The 20925-nt window shown below is 42.9% G+C and overlaps 1 protein-coding gene across 3 annotated transcripts; it reads right to left on the bottom strand.

Annotated features, from left to right (window-relative positions):
- Positions 1-1010: 1010 nt before the first annotated feature.
- LOC309345114 (ubiquitin-conjugating enzyme E2 variant 1) lies at positions 1011-18442 on the bottom strand. 3 transcript variants are annotated; one of them, XM_081868173.1, is made up of 5 exons: positions 18295-18366; positions 13894-14158; positions 4839-4987; positions 2306-2431; positions 1011-1509 (listed from the first exon to the last, which is right to left on the bottom strand). In XM_081868173.1, exons 2-5 carry the CDS (start codon positions 13934-13936, stop codon positions 1363-1365), a joined length of 465 nt encoding a protein of 154 aa, XP_081724299.1. In that variant the 5' UTR covers positions 13937-14158; positions 18295-18366; the 3' UTR covers positions 1011-1362. The 3 variants fall into 3 exon arrangements, with proteins under 3 accessions (XP_081724299.1, XP_081724301.1, XP_081724300.1); XM_081868175.1 differs by lacking the exon at positions 13894-14158 and adding an exon at positions 11277-11391 and having other exon boundaries at positions 18295-18309; XM_081868174.1 differs by lacking the exon at positions 13894-14158 and having other exon boundaries at positions 18295-18442.
- Between the last annotated feature and the right edge of the window lie 2483 nt (positions 18443-20925).

Raw genomic sequence — 20925 nt, 5'->3', positions numbered from 1 at the left:
GAGCTGGAGTGTTTTGTTTCCAATTTCCTACATAAAAAATCACTCCACGATATCTGGCCATTCTGAACAGGCTTCAGCAATCCTGGTAAATTACTGCTCTTTTCACCATACCAAAAGCCTATCTAATAGCATCAGCCATGGCCAGCTTGGCAGTGTGGAAGCAGTGCCACAGGGCAGGAAGGGAAGGGGATACTTGCGGGCAAAACCAAAACAAAACCAGACACTCTTGTTTTCCCAGCTGGCGAAGACTAAAACCGATAGCCCAGAAGAAGTCGAAAGCGCGAGGCAAAAATAATAATAATAATAATTATAATAATAAAATCAGGCAGTTTGCCAGCCACTTACCTCTTTTTTTGGCCAGGTGTAAAAGACAGCGTCACAGAAGGGGCAAATAGAAAGCAGCACCCCAACTATGAGAAAAGGGAAAAAGACTGAAAGACACCCCTCTGCCCCGGATCTATTGCCCCAAGGCCCACATTATGGGGGAAGGTGATGGTGCAGAAGTACAATCTATGCCTTAGCCAAAGGTTATGGGGAGAAAGAAGAGCCTCCTCTCACAGGCCCTTGCAAAAAAACAAAACAAAAAAACTATAGTATTCTTTTTTAAAAAAAAACCAGAAAATAAAGAAGAACCCCGAGACACACTCAGCATTTTACTAGAGCCTGCACAAAGGGAGGGATGACTGAGGATACCAACACATCCCATTAGTAGTCCAGATAACCCCAGCCTAGGACTGGGGATTAAAACCTTTGGGCACAGTCCTTTTGAGACATGCTCCTCAGCAAGCCTTACTGGAATGAATGAGATCTGAGCAACGGCCTGGGACGACACTCTTGCGCAGCCTCGCTTCTTCTCAAAGGTCTAGGAGAACTTCCCCGCGGATTGTGCCCTTCGTGTCTACCCTAATAAATAGCCCTGAGCGTCAACCCTATTGCGGACAGACAAATCAGACAGAAAGGGAAAGAGAAAGGGGGTGGAGAGAGATAAACCCAGGCCAAACACACAGCAATGTGATTGTGTGACGTTTGCTTTTTATGCTTTTTTCACAGTCGAGTTCAATGTGCCACACTGGTCTTGACAGTAATAAATTTAAATAGACTTTTTCTTGATACCAGAAGTTCAACTATGGACAGTGGTTACACATGACAGCATTATTTGTTATAGCACAACTTATTTTCAAATGGGAAAAAAAAATTAGTATCATTTACAGTATCTCAAGATAGACTTTCCTTTGCAAGGGAACTTCCTTTCCAGTACTTTGGAGGTCTACAAGATGCATCTAGAAAATTTACTACTGTGGAAAATGGAGAGAGCTTAAATTGATGAAGGGGCATGATTTTTCTGTTGTTGTTTTTTTTCCATTAATTACTGTAACATTGTCCTTCAGGTGGTTGAGGGAGTTTCATATTTTCTTTAGACATCATTAGACGCCGGAGCTCTTGCAGAACAACTTTGATACTATAAGAATTCTGCCATTTTGCTAGGACTGATATGGCTCTTGGATCCACCTAAAAACAAATAAAAGAACCACAGCCATGAGTTTTAAATTGCTTCGCATTCCCACTGCACCTGTAACACTGAAAATGACCATTGCCAGGATCTAAAGACTCACACAAGTACTATCACACGCTCAAGGTGACTTTTGAGTTGTACTTCTTAAAAGAAGAATACCCCCAATGTACACAGTTCATCACTTTTACCAAACTGGATTTTCAAAACCCCCACTGGTGGTGAGGAGTTTGCAGAACGTTTTTTAAAAAATACAAAAAAACTGATCACATTCACACAAAGTTAAACACATCTAAAGTGTTTAATTCTGGCCTAAGGCTGTAAATTAATTAGCCAAACATTTAGCAAATCAATCAGTAAAAGCCAATTTAAATTAGTAGGGCTGGAAGGTGAAAGGCACATTTGCTTTTTTTTAAGGTTATTTTGGTTCTGGTTACTGCCATAGGAAATTTACAGAGAAAAAAACTAAAGACCTCTTTTCCGTCAATCAGCAAGTTTTGTTTATTAACTGATAAGTTATCGTACTCCCTTCAGTATCTGGAAAAGGCATCTATCTACACTTAAGTTTTGGTTATTACGCAAACTTGTTTAAATTGAACCAGTTAAAAGCTGGATGATGGAAGAACTGAAATTCTTCCAAACACATACAGCTGTAATGCAGACACTAACTTTGAAGGGAGATTTAACAAAGAAACAGCTATATGCTTAGATAGATGAATTAAACTGTTCCCATCTGAAAACTGGCAAACAAAACAGTACATGAAATACTGGGACACAAGGGATGTACACACTTACCACTCCGTTAGAACTATTTACTCCATTCATATTAATTTTTGTTACAAATCTTACAAATGGAGGTGCTTCTGGATATTTAGGCCCACATTCTATTTTAAGGCTGTATATTCTGTTTTCATAAATTGTCTGAGGGAGGAAAAAAAATGTGTCAGATGATCCATCACCGAAAGAAGACCACATTCAGGTGATATACAGAGAGATAAGTTTCACATTAGCATAGATAACATTCCCACTCTGCTATGCCCTCATTGTTTGCATGAACTGATTTCATGATACAATAGGAAACGACTTTTCAATATGGATGGACATTCATGTCTAATGGAAGCGTCAAATGTGTCTTTGCATCTCCAAGATGTAACTGATCACACTCTTCTTTTTGACAAATCAATGTATCTATCACTCAAATGTCACACTCTTCTGAACAAACTTTGCCCATTTTGTGATGACTGGTTGTCAGGGTCCGCAAATAGGTGGAGCTGTAAGCTTGCACTCCACTAAATTAGGATTTCTCAAACTTTGGTCTCCAGCTGTTGTTGGATTACAACTCCCATCATCCTTAGCTAGCAGGACCTGTTGTCAGGGATGATGGGAACTGTAGTCCAAAACCAGCTGGAGACCCAACTTTGGGAAACCCTGCACTAAATCATGGCTTGCTTGCAAGGATCCTCCAGCATGAGAAGGACCTTTGCTTCCATATATGGATGCCTGAGAGGGGTCACCAGTGCCTTATCACCTCCCCAGCCTGCTATGGGCAGCCTTCCCATAATTCTGAACCAGTGGCACAGCTTGCTCAGTGGAATCGTTGGATCCAGTAAAATAATAATGGACTTGGGGCTGCATTCTGACTTAGCTTTCCCAGGAACCAAACTTTTTTTTTAAAAAAAAAGATTGACAAGTAAAGAACAGCTGGCATTAGATGCACACTGTTCAATGTGACCCAGTGACTTGCAAATTCAGGGTCCTATCCAATGCTGCTCATGGACTAGAGCAGCAGACTTCTGCTTTTGGAATAGAATTTTCCTTTGCTTTCGTCTGCAGCAGCAAACACCCCGCCCTCCCCAATCCACCAAATCTCCTTCAGAAGGTTGAAGGACCCTCTGGAAAGATTTGAGGACATGTGGGGAAGGGACCTTGCATTGCGTTGAGTGGAACATCATGCACGCAGCATTGGATACGACCCAAATTTGTTAGATTCATACCCTGACCTTCCTTCTAGGAGCTGAAAAGGGTTTACACATGGATTCTGTAATAGCAATCTATAACTTACCAACTTGTTAAAGCACAATATTTATTAGTTTGGAACTGCTTTGGTATGAATAAATAAGGGGAGGAATTCAACACAGTGCTATGGACTGTATTTCAGCTTGCCAGATGGAATAATCCCCCTTATCTGTGTGTTCTGGGGACTCTCCCGACAAACCCCACCCCCCACCCCTGCCACCAACTGGGGGCATGGGAGGCACATGAAGGAGGAGAGCGGAGAAAGCCTACTAGCCGAAGTCCTTATGTGGGCATATGCTAGTGGGACTTGTTAGCTGAATTTGGCCCAAGGTATTTTATCAGAACAATTCATACTATCTTCACACTTTCTCGTTCTCCTAGCTACGCTGTCTGTAGCTAAAAGAAAAGGAGAGAATGTCAAAAAAGAAAAGAAATAACTGAGAGGGGGAAAGACTTGCAACTATCCAACCAAAGTAAGGAAAGGAAGAAGAGAAGAAAGCAGGCAGAAGAGGAGACTTCAGGGTGCATTATTTTACCTGCCTGAGAATGGAGGTGAAAACAGCAAGTGTCCCCATTGCATGTACTGCATTTTAAAACTTGTGTCCTGTGGGTGGTTGTGTGTGCTTGTGTACATGGTATGACTAAGTACACCTAAGTACAGCTCAGAGATGTGTCTGTATGCATGCATCTACATGACAGCAAGTTAATGTTCCCATGAGTGAGGGTATGTCAGAATAAAGTGCTTTTTTAAAGAAAAGAAAGAGAGGCATCACAGAACATGGTTAACACCACCTACATAGGAAACTTCCCATTGCTGGCTGTTATTGAACATTGGGGAGGGGGGACACTGTAAGACATTTTCCCATTTAGATAAACATGCTATTTTCTAGAAATGGTGTAAGAAAAGTCTGATATTTTACCGTCTGCAAACTGTCTCTCAAGGGGTATGCAGGACTCCAGGGGATGAATACAAATTGTCTACCAGGCACAGAAAACCACAGCAACATCTCATGTTTTTTTAAAAGCCAAATTGTGTTTTGCTGCTGCTGCAATCTAAAAATGGTTCATATATTCTTCTAACATTTAGCATGGATAAAGACAGAAATACTGAACCTAGGTTAATTGATTTATTCCCAATTTTGGGCAAAAAAAAACTTACTCCAAGTATTTAGCATGACGTGGTCCATACTGTCTACTACCTATATGACAAAAGCCTCAAGCAGAAAAACCAGTGGACCCTGTCACACACTGGCAGAAACAGACATAGAAAAAGCAGGGATTTATAGGATATTGTGTTTAAATTTATGCTTACTCTTGGAGGCCCAATAATCATGCCTGTCCATCTTGTAAGCGTCATATCTTCATCATCTTCAAGACCCCAGCTAACTGTCCCATCTCCAACTCCTTTCTGACCTTCTTCAAGTTCTTCCAACAGTCGAAAATTACGAGGAACTTTTACACCTAAAAACAAATCAGGATGCAGTTTTGAGATGAGAACTTATGGTAATAAAATAAGGTAGCTGATGCTTTTCACCAGTATGCTGAACACTGTATTAATTAACAATGCAATCCTATGAATGTTTACTTAGAAGTAAGTCCTGCTGAATTCAATGGGGCTTCTCCCAAGGATATGGGTATAGGACTGCAGCCCCAAAAGTGAGAAATGGTGCAGTTAGTAAAGTAATACTAATGTGAGCAACAATGCACACCAATTTCAACAATATACAACATTTTAAGAAAACAACAACATGCATCTAAGGTTAGTTCCTGCAGAAGGTATCCCATTTGGGCTTTACGGAGAAATTACAAAATCTTAGACCAATACCGAAGAGGAGCCTGGAGAAAAGAGAATCTGCAATGAAGTGGCAGAACCACCACATTATGCTACCAGACTTAAGAGGCTATTATGGCATGCCCAAGAGTTATATACTACTCTGGGCCGGCACAATGCAAGCAAATCTGCTAGCCAACTTCAGGTCCCCGAGAAAAATCACAGCTAACAATTATCTGTGGCCCTTTCTCATTTCTTTGGGAAGAGAGTAGAGCTGGAGGGGTGTGTGAGAGAGAATGCCCATCAGAATGTCTGCTTTGCCTTGCCTTTCCCTGAATGGAAATACGCACTGTGGAGTTGGCAAGTTTCTGCAGAAAGTGGCAGCCAGCCAGCCACACTGCATGGTTTACCTGCATCCTTACTGTGTCAATTATGATCAGTGAAAGTCTTGTGTGCTGCTTTTTATGAGTTCAACAACAGGTGGCAGAGACAACCAGAAGGAAGGCTGGGGGGACAACAGTGATGGAGGAATGGGTTTAAAAACTCACCAAGTTAAAACTGCAACAAAAATTCTGTTCTACGGGTAATGTAGTGATGCAGCCCTCTCAACTTTATAGAAATGAAGAAGTAGTTCCTAGTGATCTAAGCTGTGCTGTAGCACCCCTGTGAAACAGGACCCAAGTTCAAAGATCGGTACCCACTGACTGACTAAAGTTGTGGGAAACGAAACATAAGAAGGAAAGAAGTGAACTATGCAGAAATCCCAGTTTTCACCCATCCTGCACACATGTCAAAGGAACAAGCAGCCTCTCTCCATCAGGCCAATTACCCATTTGGTTCACCGTCTTGCTTCACATAATCAACAGTACCAGCTGCTTTACTGTCTGCACCAGTGTCTTAGCATGTGTCTAACAAACATTTGTTTTTAATGCAAGGCTTGGGGAGATGCATGCTACTCCACCAGATTACTACTAGCTAATCTACTGTATTTTTCGCTCTATAAGACGCACTTTCCCCCTCCTAAAAAGTAAGGGGAAATGTGTATGCATCTTATCAAGCAAATGCAGGCGGGAGGCTCTGCTCAACGCTCCCTTTAAAGAGCTGTGTGGAGCGTGTGAAGGGCTGCCCTTCTCGCTCCTCGGGGGTAAGCCCCCAAGAGCCGCACACACGCCCCGCGCACTCTTTAAAGGGAGCACGGCTCTTGGGGGAGCCTTCCTCCCGCTGCCCGGGAGAGGCTTAGCCGCGCGAAGCCTCTTGAGGGCAGGGGGAGCCTTCATCCTGATGCCCTGAAGAGGCTTCACACGGCTATACCAGAAGCCAGATCCCTCTTGCTGTTCTGGCTTCTGGGATTCAGAATATTTTTTTTCTTGTTTCCCTCCTCCAAAAACTAGGTGCGTCTTATTGTCTGGTGTGTCTAATAGAGCGAAAAATATGGTGGTAATAATAATAATAATAATAATAATAATAATAATAATAATAATAATAATTAATAATAATAATTATTTATTTGTACCCCACCCATCTGGCTGGATTTCCCAGTTCAATGCATGAGTTGCTTTTCCACTAAGGGTCTGCTCCAAGTAAAAATATAATAGAAGTACAACAGAACCTTACAGAGGCAAACCCCCTCCCCCAACAACTCAAAATACAATGAATTAAGTATACTAGTATATTCCAAATTAGCAGCCAAAATGTTTTTCTCAAGAGAACAATAGCTATCTAACAGTGATGGAAAAACTCACTGGAACACATTTCAGTTACATTCCATGAAAGATGAAAAAGCTAAGAAACAAATATTTAGCTTATATTATTTAATAAGTCTGATGCAGGGGGGAAATGCAATATAAACTGTTTATAAGCAACATGAACTAAGCAGAAAACAATTCAGATCTGTTTAGCAGATACTATAAACCATCTAAGTGAACATACTACATTTTTTTCTTCAGTGAAACCATGACAAATATAAACTCTCCAGTTTCACAGTATCGGGCAAAGTCAAAGCGTTTGGCTGAAAATGTTTCCTATACAGTGGTACCTTGGGTTAAGAACTTAATTCGTTCTGGAGGTCTGTTCTTAAGCTGGAACTGTTCTTAACCTGAAGCACCACTTTAGCTAATGGGGCCTGCTGCTGCCACTGCGCCGCTATTGCACGATTTCTGTTCTCATCCTGAAGCAAAGTTCTTAATCCGAGGTAATATTTCTGGGTTAGACGAGTCTGTAACCTGAAGCGTATGTAACCTGAAGAGTATGTAACCCGAGGTACCACTGTACATGTTATTTTCTTTATACCTTTAATTACATCTGATATACCAACTGCTCTCTTTTCTGTAAGAGAAAACATCTTCTCTACCTCTTGTAACTCTAGTGTCTATTACTGTGCAACATGCTTTATACAGAAGGACTTTTTGAATACTCTAGTTAGTAAAAAAAAAAAAAAAAAAAAAAAGGTACTTCCTGAGAGCAAGTGCCCACTTATTCACTTCTAGGTACAATTTAAAATAGGTTCAATGACTAATAATGCTTGCATGTGAATATATCACAGTTGAGAAGATACCTTCTTCCAAGAAATGTGCTCCTCTTGCACACAGCTATCTGGATGCGTACTACTATGTCTGTACAGTGGTACCTCGGGTTACATACGCTTCAGGTTACATACTCCACTAACCCAGAAATAGTACCTCGGGTTAAGAACTTTGCTTCAGGATACACAAATCGTGCAGAGGCGGAGCAACGGCAGCAGGAGGCCCCATTAGCTAAAGTGGTGCTTCAGGTTAAGAGCAGTTCCAGGTTAAGAACAGACCTCCAGAACAAATTAAGTTCTTAACCCGATGTTACCACTGTATTTAATTGGCATAATATACCGGTAATCAACAAATTAGGAAACAAGGACAAACACAAAAGGGAATGCCTACTGATATGAACAGGAAAGACCCAAGTTGCTCCTCAAATACAAATTCCAATTATCTGTAGAGGTGGACAACTTTGGTCTCAACTGAATTGGGGTGTGTGTGTGTGCGTGTGTGGATTAACTGCTAAATAATGATCAAATGTGGATAAGCTCTTAGTCTATAGGGAAGACCTGCCAGAGTTGACTTTTAGGTAGTAGAAGAAAACGCTAGAAAAATTATGCATTTATTTAAGTATTTGTATACCATTTGTTGTAGAGTATCAGGACAGTGTACAACATAAAAACATTTAAAACCAGTATTAACCAGTTACAGATAGGTAGCCGTGTTGGTCTGCCATAGTCAAAACAAAACAAATTCCTTCCAGTAGCACCTAAAAGACCAACTAAGTCAGTTCTTGGTATGAGCTTTCGTGTGCATGCACGAAATGTATCTGAAGAAGTGTGCATGCACACGAAAGCTCATACCAAGAACTGACTTAGTTGGTCTTTAAGGTGCTACTGGAAGGAATTTGTTTTGTTTTCAGTATTAACCAATCATTAATATGAGTGGCTACTCAAGAGACATTTTAGACAACAGCACAGACCTGTCGCTATTATGGGTGTTCATCACCTATTATTAAGCACATATTATGTTACCCCCCCCCCCTCATATGCTTATGATGATTTAACACAATAGTATGTTATGATTGTTTTAATCTCGCATTTGTATTATTTTATGGATTTAGTTAGCTGCACAGACTTCTACCTTTGGAAAGAAGTTAAGGTGCACCATTTAGGAATAACTATCACCTGCAATAGATTTTACTTTGGCAAAGCTTTTCTGCTACAGCCATGCTAGAACTTTCAAAAGTCAAGGCATAAAATGAATGCTTGATAAGATAATTGACACAGTGACAGGTTTCCTGAATATCCTGCTCTCTCCTATTATCACTTTTGTGCCAAGCAGCAGAACTGATCATTTACTCAGTTGTTACTTTGCATCCTAAGGGGAACAATGACACCTACAGTAGTAAAAAAACAACAACAAAAAAAAAACAGAGATGTTGATAGCAGCTTCAAGATATACGTTAACTCAAATCAGGCAATAATAATTTCACTGTTTAAAAAGCCACCCTTAGTAAAAATTCTGATTTCTATTATTTAAATTCTACAATATCACCATATGATCTGTCTGCCAAATCTGAATTGATGATAGGGAGCATTCCAGATCACTGCTGTACAATAATAACAATATATAATAATAATTTATTATTTATACCCCGTCCATCTGGCTGGGTTTCCCCAGCCACTATGGGCAGCTTCCAACCGAATATTAAAAACAATTGTCAAATTGTCAAAACACATTTCTATGGAAACATCACTAAAAACCTCAAAATTTTAAGATGTCCTCTCTCCCCCCTGCAGCTCAGCACTGCAACTAGTTTATTTGAGGAGGCACCTGGCAAGGTAACCAGCAAATATTTGTTTGTGACATCAACCATGCCCGCCTCCCAAGATGTCATGCTATGTTTTGGAGGCATTCCAAACTTCTTTGAGCCCCTGCATTCTGTCTGGGCCAGGTTCCCGTTTCTTTCCCCACCTTCAAGATGGGGCAGAGGTCAGCATTCTTCCCTGTTGTGCTGAGTCTTAGAAAGCAGCAAACCCTCTTGCTGTTTTCCAAGGCACTCTAGGGCTCTGTGGGAGATTCTTGGAGATTCCTTCCAACTATATTTCAGAGATCACAAGCACAAGAACGCTGCCACTTCACCCAAAGCATGGCAACAAGCAACACACAACTTTTTTTGCCATGAACAAGAGCAAACATGTAATGGGAAGGGCACAGACATGAACACGGCAGAGCAAACTGTCTGCCTCTGCACCGGAAGGTAGCCACCTAAATGGCCTAGGGGCTGAGCTAGTTTACCCATCCTATTTTGACTGATGGAAGATTTATCAGGTTTACACAATTGTTTTACTGGAATAGTTCAGCAGGAAGAGAAAACAAGCTCTCAAGCTTGCACCTTGCATCTCTGTGGCGTCATGCCAGTCCGAGATACAGGATTAGATTCAATACTAACTCAGAAAGGCACTTAAGTGTTTCACATTCTATTGCTTCCTGTCCAAAGCTTAATTAAAATATGAATCTGTCATATTAACCAGGCAGAATTTAATGTGGCAATGAAATGTAAACTGCTCCATCCTATTGGGATCTCATTATGCTTTAAACTGGGGTTTAAAACTCAAATGACTTCCCACTCCTTTGTCGAAATTAGCATTTATCAGATCCTTTGATTCACAGCATCTTCTACCGTTCATTGCTACAATATTTTCAAAGAATTATCACCTGCTTTTGCTACCAATCTCTCTTTGTCACTTAAAACATCTATACTCTTTTATGCAGCTAAGGAAACACCAAGGCATTGTAAGAGGCACAGAGCTTCTGCAATCCATGTCTCATTCTCCTGTTCTTAGTACATAATGCAATTGTCACTGAGATGCAACTTTCCTACCCCACTGGGGGAATACACAGCACATGCAACAACAACAAAATATTTAAAAGGATATTTTGTCTTAACAGAAGCCATGAAACGGATCAGACAAATTCATGTAAAGTACACTTATCAGAAGACATTTGCTAGAATAGCTTTATATTAAAAGGCCTTGCACTTCTGCTAGGGCTCAATAAGGGGCAGCTATTTCCATCCTGCACTGCTCAAAAACTTCCCAGGGCAGCTCACTGGCCACAATTCGTTACCCAGCTGGGCCTTTAGTCTAAACTAGAAAGTCAGTTCTTACAATCTTATGTCAGAGGTTATTCAGAGTTCATGGGTAGATATTACTCACTGTAATCTATGAATACCATTCCATGCCGTTAATAGAAACAGCCAGGCAGCATTACCACAAACAAAATAACATCCACGAGATCACGGTGCTGATTCTTGTGATTTCGTAATAAAATTCATTATTTCTAAAGAGATCAGAACTCTTTAAAAAAAAAAACACACAAACAGGTTTCTATGGATATTACACAGCTTTGCAAAAATAACATTTTGGAACATATGTTACAGCTAATCTATTTTAAATTAACCTACTTTTATCTATAATTCCATATAGTCACAAATCTTAAGTTTTCATAATTTTGATAGTTGATAGATCCTGGGGTGCACCCAATGCTACCCCTTGCTACTGATCAAGAGCCAACTCCATCTGAATCGGAAGCAGGGAGAGAAGGGAATGTTAAACATCTGGCAGAATGGTGACCCACAGACATTTTGCCCTTATTATGGTTTCATCCTACTCACAAAGAAGAGAATTGGTTTGGAACAGTCCTAAGTGTTAAACAACCCTTTCAAGATTTTTCGTATGCTGAATTCTCAATGAATCCTGTTGTTTCTACTTTTCACAGCCTATTCTGAATGAACCTAAAACATAAATCTATTTGACATTTTGGACAATGCATTTGAGATTTTCTTTGAACACATAATGCTAACTTCTAATTTACCTGCTAGAAAAGATGCTCCCTGTCAGTTTGAAAACAAAAAGAAATCCCTGATGTATGCATTTGAAATGGGACTTACTTTTCACCCAAAGAAACATCCCCTCTACAGCCTTTGCTCAAACTCACATAAACATAGAATATAGCATCGACTTTCCTTTCACCCACTGTTCAGATAGGCTATAAATTACTAACCTTTCTATTAAACTGTAAGAAATATCTCCCTTTCTGGACCACAGCATGGGTTTCTGGATATTACGTGTTCATTTTTTTCCAAACAAGTAGACCAAGATTTTCCACACAATTCTCTAGAGCTTTTAGGCATTTAGCCTTTCCAAGCTTAGGAACCCACCTTTAACCAGGGATCTATCTTTTTTTGCTCACCTTCTTAGGAAAGCCAAATAATGTACTCAGCAGCTACAGGACCCTCTCTCCCATCAAGCCCTCCTGGTATCTCTAGGTGGAAAGAGTAGACGGCTGGCTACCAGAGCCAGAATACAGTGGTGCCTCGCAAGACGAAATTAATCCGTTCCGCGAGTCTCTTCGTCTAGCGGTTTTTTCGTCTTGCGAAGCAAGCCCATTGACGGATTAGCGCTTTTAGCGGCTTATCGGCTTATCGGATCAGCTGATAAGCGGCTTAGCGGCTTAGAAAAAGGTGGGGAAAGGGGAAAAAACCGCAGGAACGCGCAAGACATTTTCGTCTTGCGAAGCAAGCCCATAGGGAAATTCGTTTTGCGAAGCGCCTCCAAAACGGAAAACCCTTTCGTCTAGCGGGTTTTCCGTCTTGCGAGGCATTCGTCTTGCGGGGCACCACTGTACACCACTGGACAATGCTCTCCCTGCCCACCCTTCCTGCTCTGGAGCGTGAAAAGTGGTGCGTATTGTTATTTTGGCCCTGCACAGCCAAGGTTCTTTGAGCGCCCTGGCTACACAGCCATCAAACAATCCCTAGCCTTCCTCCAAACTTTGGCACTGGGCAGTTGGCAAGGATTATTGGTAGACACCACTACAGCTTCATAGATAGAAAGGAAGGCTGCCAACTCATCATCACAGGTGCCCAAGATATAGGCATTTCCGGTTGATTTCAAGTAGTAAGACTAGAAAAGCCCCCCTTCCCACTCTGTTTGGAACCCTGGAGAGTTTCTGCCAGTCAGAACAGCCAGTGGTGTGGTGGGCCATTTGCCTAACAGTCTCATTTGTCCATATACCATATATTGCTCACTGCTACTAGAGGAGCACATGTTTGCCAGCCGCAAAAACAGTCACAAGGCGGTTGCATTTCTTTACACGTTGTTACACCTGTGCTGAATCTTCATGCAATACAAAAGTAATGAGGGGAAAGCACAAGAAGAAATTAAGCACGACAAAGGAGAAAAGCGCAGTCCCACCCTAACCTGAATTACTGTCAGAAGTTCTGTACTGTGACACTCTGCCCCAAAATGTATTAAGAACTGCCCAAACCCACGCTGCAGCCCAGGGGTAGCCAAGATGGTGCCCTCAATATGTTGCTGTTATTATTATTATTATTAGTTATTAGTTGCTTACTTCAAAAAAGATTGTCTCAAAATCTCTCTCTCTCTCTCTCTCTCTCTCACACACACACAAATAAATCTATCTATATCTATCTATCTATCTATCTCACACAATGCTAAATTCAACATACATCAGAAGAATTTTTTCAAACATGCTGGCAAGGGCTGGTGGGAGTTGGAGTTCAACATCTGTAGGCCACACCTTCTACCTTCAAAATATGACCAAACCCCATTATTTATTTTTCAAATTTAAGCAATAACTGTCAATACACATGTGTCCTTCCATGATCAAAATTGGAAGATACATCTCATTACTTTTAACTGTACAAAGTCAATCTTGCGGTAGAGACTGACAGGCAGGCACAAGAGCCCAGCCATCAGCTGTCTAGCAAAATTATATGAATGTGCATGGGCCTGGTACATTCTAAATTACTACCCAACTGGCCTGCTATTTAAGGCATTTTATAAACCACTTACTCAATGAACCTCGCAGTGTACATAACACAGTTAAATTAATTCTCAGTAAAACACAGACAGTATTGACAGAATTTAAAAACAAATATACATGACTGAATTATGTGGCCAGAAAGGCTTGCTGAAATAAATAAATAAAAGCTTTGGGCAGTTGCCTAAAACTGTACAATGAAGGTGCCTGCCTAATGTTATGTGGAAGCCACTCACCCAAACTGTAAGTCTGTTTCTTTGAGAAATAGGAGAGTGGCATCTCTCAGTGAATGCTCTCAAAGCCATCCAGGAAAATAAAAGTCATTTGCCTTGTTCTTCTTCCAACCAAGTCTAAACTGCAAAGTCAGCAGCTGCAAAGGATTAAGAGACTGCAGGCTTGACAGGATGAAAGGACATGAGGTCCCCATGTCAGCATCACATTTTATACAAACAGCCCAGTGCTAGAACTTCCTGCAAGAGCAAACAGAGAATGTACCACCCACTGTTGTAGTGCAATGGCACAAAACATGGCATTAGGCTGGCACTGCAGTGATAGTACACCAAGCTAGTGCAAGTGCTGAGATCTGGGGTGCCAGCACTTCAAATCTGGTAGCTGAAACAGAACTCATTTATAGGAGGAATGAAAAACATCTCTGTAAAAATATGAGCCTCAAGCAAGTTTAAGTAATTAACTGACATTTTGCAAAATACTGTTAACCATACTTCCGTCTCAAACTTCTAAAATGAAAACTGGTTCTAAAAGAAGCAGAGGTAGCTTTTCAATTCCTCATTCAAGAATTATTTCCTGTGTGGTAATGTATTTAAATAGGTCTCTATGCTAAAGTTTCAAGGCAGAACATGAAAACAAAACCAATGTTATAGCTCTATTCTGCACTGGCAAGGCAGAAAGTATCAGATATGAGGAGTGAAGATAACTTTAATCATTTCTCTGGTTCACGATTTTTGTGTTTTTACAATTTTGTATTTTTACTTTTTCCATCCATCATTGTTGTTGTTGTTGTTATAAAAACACAACAACAACTTTAAAACTGAGAGCAGGCGTTTTTGTCCAACAAGTTCAGGAAACATATTTTTGCTCAACAGAACTTTGCCCGGAAGTAGGAGTGATAACAGAGTGGTATATTGCTTACAGCATCAGACTAGGGAGATGTGATGCCTACTAGGCCATTTTTGGCCAGTCACACTGACTCAGGCTCACCCACCTCACAAGGCTGCTGTGAGGATAGAGTAACAAAGCCCCTATATAGAGTTATAGCCCCTAGATATATATTCTATCCTAAGCTCTGGAAAGAAGGATTTTGAGTATTAAATAACCACCTGACCATAGAAGCCTAGTATGCTATTTCTTTTGCCAATTTTTGCCTTAAAACATCTTGATCAGAGCCAAATTTGAAGCAACAGCCAGAAAAGAATTTGAGAAGATCATTGGTAAACCCTGAGAATAAAATTTCTTCATCAGTAAAATTAATAATAATAATAATAGTTCATACTCCACCCATCTGACTGGGTTACCCAAGGCACTCTGGGCTGCTTCCAACAAAATATAAAGCGACAAAACAAAACACCAAACATTAAAAGCTTCCTGAAACAGGACTGCCTTCAGGTGTCTGAAATGTCACATAATTGTTTAACTCTTTAACATCTGATGGGAGGGTGTTCCACAGACTGGGTGGCACTACCAAGAAGGTCCTCTGCCTGGTCTTGCATTGCGGGAACTGCCAGAAGACCCTTGGAGCTAATCCTCAGTATCTGGGCTGAACGTTGGGGGTGGAGAGGCTCCTTTGTGTACACAGGGCCAAATCCATTTGGGGCTTTAAAGGTGATCACCCAATTGGCATTTTATTAGCTACCAAACCAAGTTGCTTTTAAATAGAGGTTAAAAATACAAGATCACCAACATGAGTTTGACCAAACTGTGGGATGCAGTGGAAGACAGGAGTGTCTGGCGTGCTCTGGTCCATGGGGTCACGAAGAGTCGGACACGACTAAATGACTAAACAACAACAAAAATACAAGATCACTCTAACTCAAGAGATGGATACAATTCACACGTGAAAGAGCATTCCTGTACTTTTGCCCTGACTTTGTCTATCCTGAATCTCTTACCAATCAGTTTCATTGAACTACTTCGAGTGTGCCTCTGAATGCCAGCTGCTGAGAATCACAATTGGAAGAATACAGTTGCACTCAGATCCTTCTTTTGGTCTTTCCACAGACATCTTGTTGGCCGCTGTGAGAACAGTGGTGCTGGACACTGGCCTGATCCAGAAGGCTCTTCTTATGAATTCTGGTATTAAGATAGTAACTCTAATTACCTCTAATTACTTTGTCCACACTGCAGCAATCATGCCAAGTGCATCACAATTGCTCCCATTTTACAGGATAAGGATGTGGCCATGGAACTTCATGGTTTGCTAAAAGCCATGCAGTTTGTCCACAGCAAAGGTGGAGCTTGAACTCATTTTTCCCAGATCTAACTAGCTTTCTCACTATATACTGCACTGATTTTCCTAGAAGCCCATTCTTTACAGTTCAGAAATCTAGAAAAATTGTATACTACAAGAAGTAGTATATAACCATTCTGACTTATGCCTCATCCTCTTGTTACCAACACCAAAGGTTACTATCATTGACTCTACTACCTCCTGAAAACCGATCAGTTTTATGGACAGTAGCAGTTACAATCCTGAGCTTCAACATGGAGAGTGAGGTTCAAAACCCTGTTCAGCTATGATGCTTTCTGATCATCATTTGTAGACTAACCTAGTAAATACTTATTATGCATATAACTTTTTAGTATCCAAAATGCTTCACTTTACAATGGCAGCAGTCCTTATGGTGGCCTGGTTAGGTTGTCTAGCATTGCCATGATAGGTGTGGGGACTGGACTCAGGGATGGAAAAACCTCCAGCTTACCTAACAATTCCTTACTAGTGAGCTTATAGCAGAGGCATGATTTGAATCAGAGACTTCCTGGTTCATGGTTTCCTGAAATATGCTGCCCTCCAGATATTTTGAAGTACAACTCCCATAAGTCTCAACCATTTGTCATGCTAACTGGGGCTACTAGCTGTTACTATGCTACACTAGTCAACCTCTTGGGGCTATTGTGTAGCAAGAGAAGCATTCTGGAGGATGAATGAGACAGTAATAATTAGAGAGCAGCTTCCTTGCAAGACATCTATCTGTCTTCCTGTCTAGCCTGCCTCTTCTCTAAGTAGTGTCCTAGAAGTCACACCCCATCCTGTACTAAACAAATAGATTAGCATATTTATATCCATTTTTCTTCCTAGAAGGACTTCCATGCATTTTACAATAAATGAAGATCAATGTACAGCAGGGGTGGCCTACGTGGTGCACTCCAGGACTACAAGTTCCATCACCTGTGAACACTGACAATTTTAGCTGGGACTGATGAGAGTCATTGTCCAAAATACCTGGAGGCCTCCATGCTGGCGAACCAACATACGTAATTCTTTTTTTAAGGCAGCAATAGTGACTGAAAAATACACTGTGCTCCAAAAAACCCCAACAACCTTGAACACAGGGCACAGTCTGATGGCACAGGATGCGGCCACCTCGCTGAACCTAATCAGTGCTGGGGCTGATCAGCATCTGGAATGGAGCCCACCTGGGAGTCCCATGCATGTTGCCTTAAGTTCCAACGTAGAAGGCAGGCAGGATATAATCCAGCAAGAAAATAAAACTGCTGCTTATCATTCCAGGTCCGGATTCCTCAGTGGCCACCCCAAATAAAACCGCAAGAGCCAGTGTGGCGTGATGCTTTTAAGAGTGCTTGACCCTGGGAGACCAGGGTTCCAATCCTGACTCTGCCACGAAGCTCACTGCGTGACCTTGGGCCAGTCACCGTCTTTTCCAGTGTTTCTCAAACTTGTAGCCCAACAACAGCTGGGGACCCAACTCCCATCATCCCTGAGCAATGGTTCTGCTGGCTAGGAGTGATGGGAGTTGCAGTCTGACAGCATCCAGGGCAGGGGCCCAGGTTTGAGAAAAACCTACCTCGCAGGGTTGTTGAGAGGATGAAAGAGGTGGAGAACCATGCAGGCCACCTTGAGCTCCTTGGAAGACAAAGGTGGCATATAATTGTAATAAATAAGAGCAAAAAAGAGCAACCCGTCAGGTCCTGCTTTCTTAGTCGCAGCCTGCCAGGGAATCGGACAAGGGCAGTTAGAAATTGGGAGGGAGGGCGCGAGGGCCGCCGCAGTCTTCGGAGGTGCAGTGCTTCTGAACATGGAGGCTCTACTTGGCTGCCCGCATGCGGTCCCGTCCATCAGCCTCCCTGACACGTTTCCTGCGGAGCCCACCGGCCCCCTCCCGCCCCCGCCAGCCTTCCAGCCCAGGCCCCTGGCCTCCCCGCGCCTCAGCCCCGCTCCGGCCCCACAGCACACCGGCTTCCCCGGCCACCGCCCCTCGGGCCCCAGACACACCCAGCCGCCGAGCCCCGGGTGGCTCCCGCCTGGTTGAGGGGGGAGGATGAAGCGGGTCCCTCCTTCCTCCCGTCCCCGAGGACCCCCGACCCCTCGCTGTCGGGGTAGGAGGCCCCGTGCCCTCCTCCCGCAGGCCAGGCCGGCCTCGGCTGCCGGGTCCCCCGCTCACCCGAGCCCGTGGTGGCCGCCATCTTGCGCCGCTTGTCGCTGCGAGCCCGGCCTCCCTGCCGCCCACGTCACCTCAACGCGGGAAGTGAGCTGCGGCGGCGGTAAGTGGCTCCGGGGGCGGGAGGGCGCGGGGCCCGGCGAACCAAAAGAACAAAAGCGCACGCAGACGCACACGCCTTCCGAGGGAGGTCCGGGTGGGACCAACAGCGTCTCGCCGCAGCTGGCCTGCTCGCAGCGCGCGGGTTTTCGTTTTGCTTTGAAACGTCTTTGCGGTGCACGTATTTCGCCGGGGAAAAGGAGGCGCTCGGGAGGGCGGGACGTCAGAACATAACAAAAGAGCCCGTGCGGCCCGACTAGGCCAGCATCCTGTTCTCACAGGGGCCGACCAGGTGCGGGGGAGCCACGGATTAGGACTGGACCACAAGGGCATTTCCCCCTCCCGTTGGTTTACAGCCACTGGTGTTCAAAAGCATATTCTCCATGCCCAATCTTCTTTTAAAGCCATCAGAGGGTAGTTCATGTTAGGTACAAGCCCCATGTTTGAAGGATCAATAACTCGGTTTGTGTGGGGCGCTGCAAAGCACTGGGTTTTCGCTGCAAAAACGACTGCAAAAAACTTTGGCGCAGGTCTACAGATGAGATATTAGCTCTCTTGCAAAATAATAGCATTAATTTACAGGAGAAGGTCAGCCCAAGACCATTTACTTCTTCAAGGCAGATGGCACCCCCACCAGCCAACAAGTTTGTTTTGTTTTGTTTTGTTTTGTTTCTTGAACCAGTCTTGCCCTCCCTGGCAGTTAAAAAAATAAAATAACAATAAGTTAAAACAATTGCTATCTTAAAGTCAGCTGCCTGAGTCCCCAGCCTGAATGAATCCTAATGAATCCCTGGCCACAATTCATAAGTAGGAAGGGAAAAAAATATAATTTGGGGTCCATGGGCCAGTTTGTGAGTTTTGTGGTGAAAATCCAGATCTTTAAGTAACTAGGGTGTTCAGCTGCACTTTTCATTACTGATTACATCTGAAGATATTTAGAAAAATGCTGTAAGGCTGCTAATTCCAAACTCAGGTTGGGCCAGGAGCATGTTGTTCTGCCCATCCCACCTGATCTGCTGTACAGGGAGGACTCTGAGCCAGGGCTGTATAACCTGTGGCCCACATCATTCTTAAACACTGTCACTGACCATTTGGGCTGAAGCCGGATGATACCTGGAGTCCAACATAACCTGGAGGGCCAGATTCCTCATCCTTGTGTGAAGGGACTTGAATTGGAGAACCCTGCTTCAGAAATCCCGGTCTTGCTGTCTGGGGCTGATATGTGTTGCAGCCCAGCAATATCTACAAGGCCACATCCTCTCCACCCCTGGGGATTAAAGGTGGGCAGATAGATTCCTATGGGGAAGAGAGACCTCCTGAGATATGTCAGGCCTAGATCCTCAGGGTCTCCTGCTGTTAACACAGAACCGCTCATGCTGCCCTTTAAAAAAAACAAATGTGTGAGCAAAATTCATAGTTTTCGCTATGCGCTGTGTTTCTCTCCTGAATCTTCATTGAGCTTCATTTCTAGTCTTCTGAGAGGGAGAATTTTTTTTCTGTATCCACACACATACATCATTTTATTTATATGCCACCTTTCCATAGTTCAAGCCATGCTCAAGGACGCTTACATAATTACAAACATAACAAACGTTGTCGTAGACAATAAAACAGCAAAAAGTACCCATATCCTAGCTAAACAATTTCCAATAAGAAGATCTAAAATTGATGCAAAAAATGAATAAGAGCAACAACATAAAGGTAAAGGGACCCCGACCATTAGGTCCAGTCGTGGCCAACTCTGGGGTTACGGCACTCATTTCGTTTTATTGGCCGAGGGAGCCGGCGTACAGCATGACTAAGCTGCTTCTAGCGAACCAGAGCAGCGCATGGAAACACCGTTTACCTTCCCGCTGGAGCAGTACCTATTTATCTACTTGCACTTTGACGTGCTTTCGAACTAGGTTGGCAGGAGCTGGGACCGAGCAACGGGAGCTCACCCCATCGCGGGGATTCAAACTGCCGACCTTCTTGTTAAGTTGTGGGTTGACATAGCAGACGACACAGCGATTTCTCCAAGTAGCTCTTTATTTTGTAAGCTGGAGTAGAACTAACTGCAAACAGCTCAGCCGGCCTGCTTTTATAGGCAGCCGGCTGTCAACATTGTAGCAACAACAGCCCAGAGTTCCCGCCTAAAATAACTGACGTGGACCTGAGTGAAAACTATCTACAGACCTGAGTGAAAACTATATACAGTATCCCCCTGCTGGCCCAGGGTGAAACTTCACTACATAACACTTCTGATCAGCAAGCCAAGAGGCTCAGCGGTTTAACCCACAGCACCACCCACGTCCCTTAGCAACAACATACATGCACCTAAATAACACCCCAGCCCAGGGGTCTGTTTAGCAGCTTCAGTCAGGCTTTAGCAGAGTCAGTCAGGGCCCCAAACAGTCAGCCGCAAACTTTCTCAAATCCTGGATAAATTGAGAATTTAATAGTGGAATTCTACGCATATTTACTCAGAAGTAGGATTCACTGTATTCAATTCTTAGACTTACTCCCTGGTTCAGTATGCACTGGGCTGCACTCTCA

The sequence above is a fragment of the Podarcis erhardii genome (genome assembly GCF_964252035.2).
Source record: "Podarcis erhardii genome assembly, chromosome: 6".
Lineage (NCBI taxonomy): Eukaryota > Metazoa > Chordata > Lepidosauria > Squamata > Lacertidae > Podarcis > Podarcis erhardii.
This window is presented reverse-complemented; position numbering and strand designations above follow the sequence as displayed.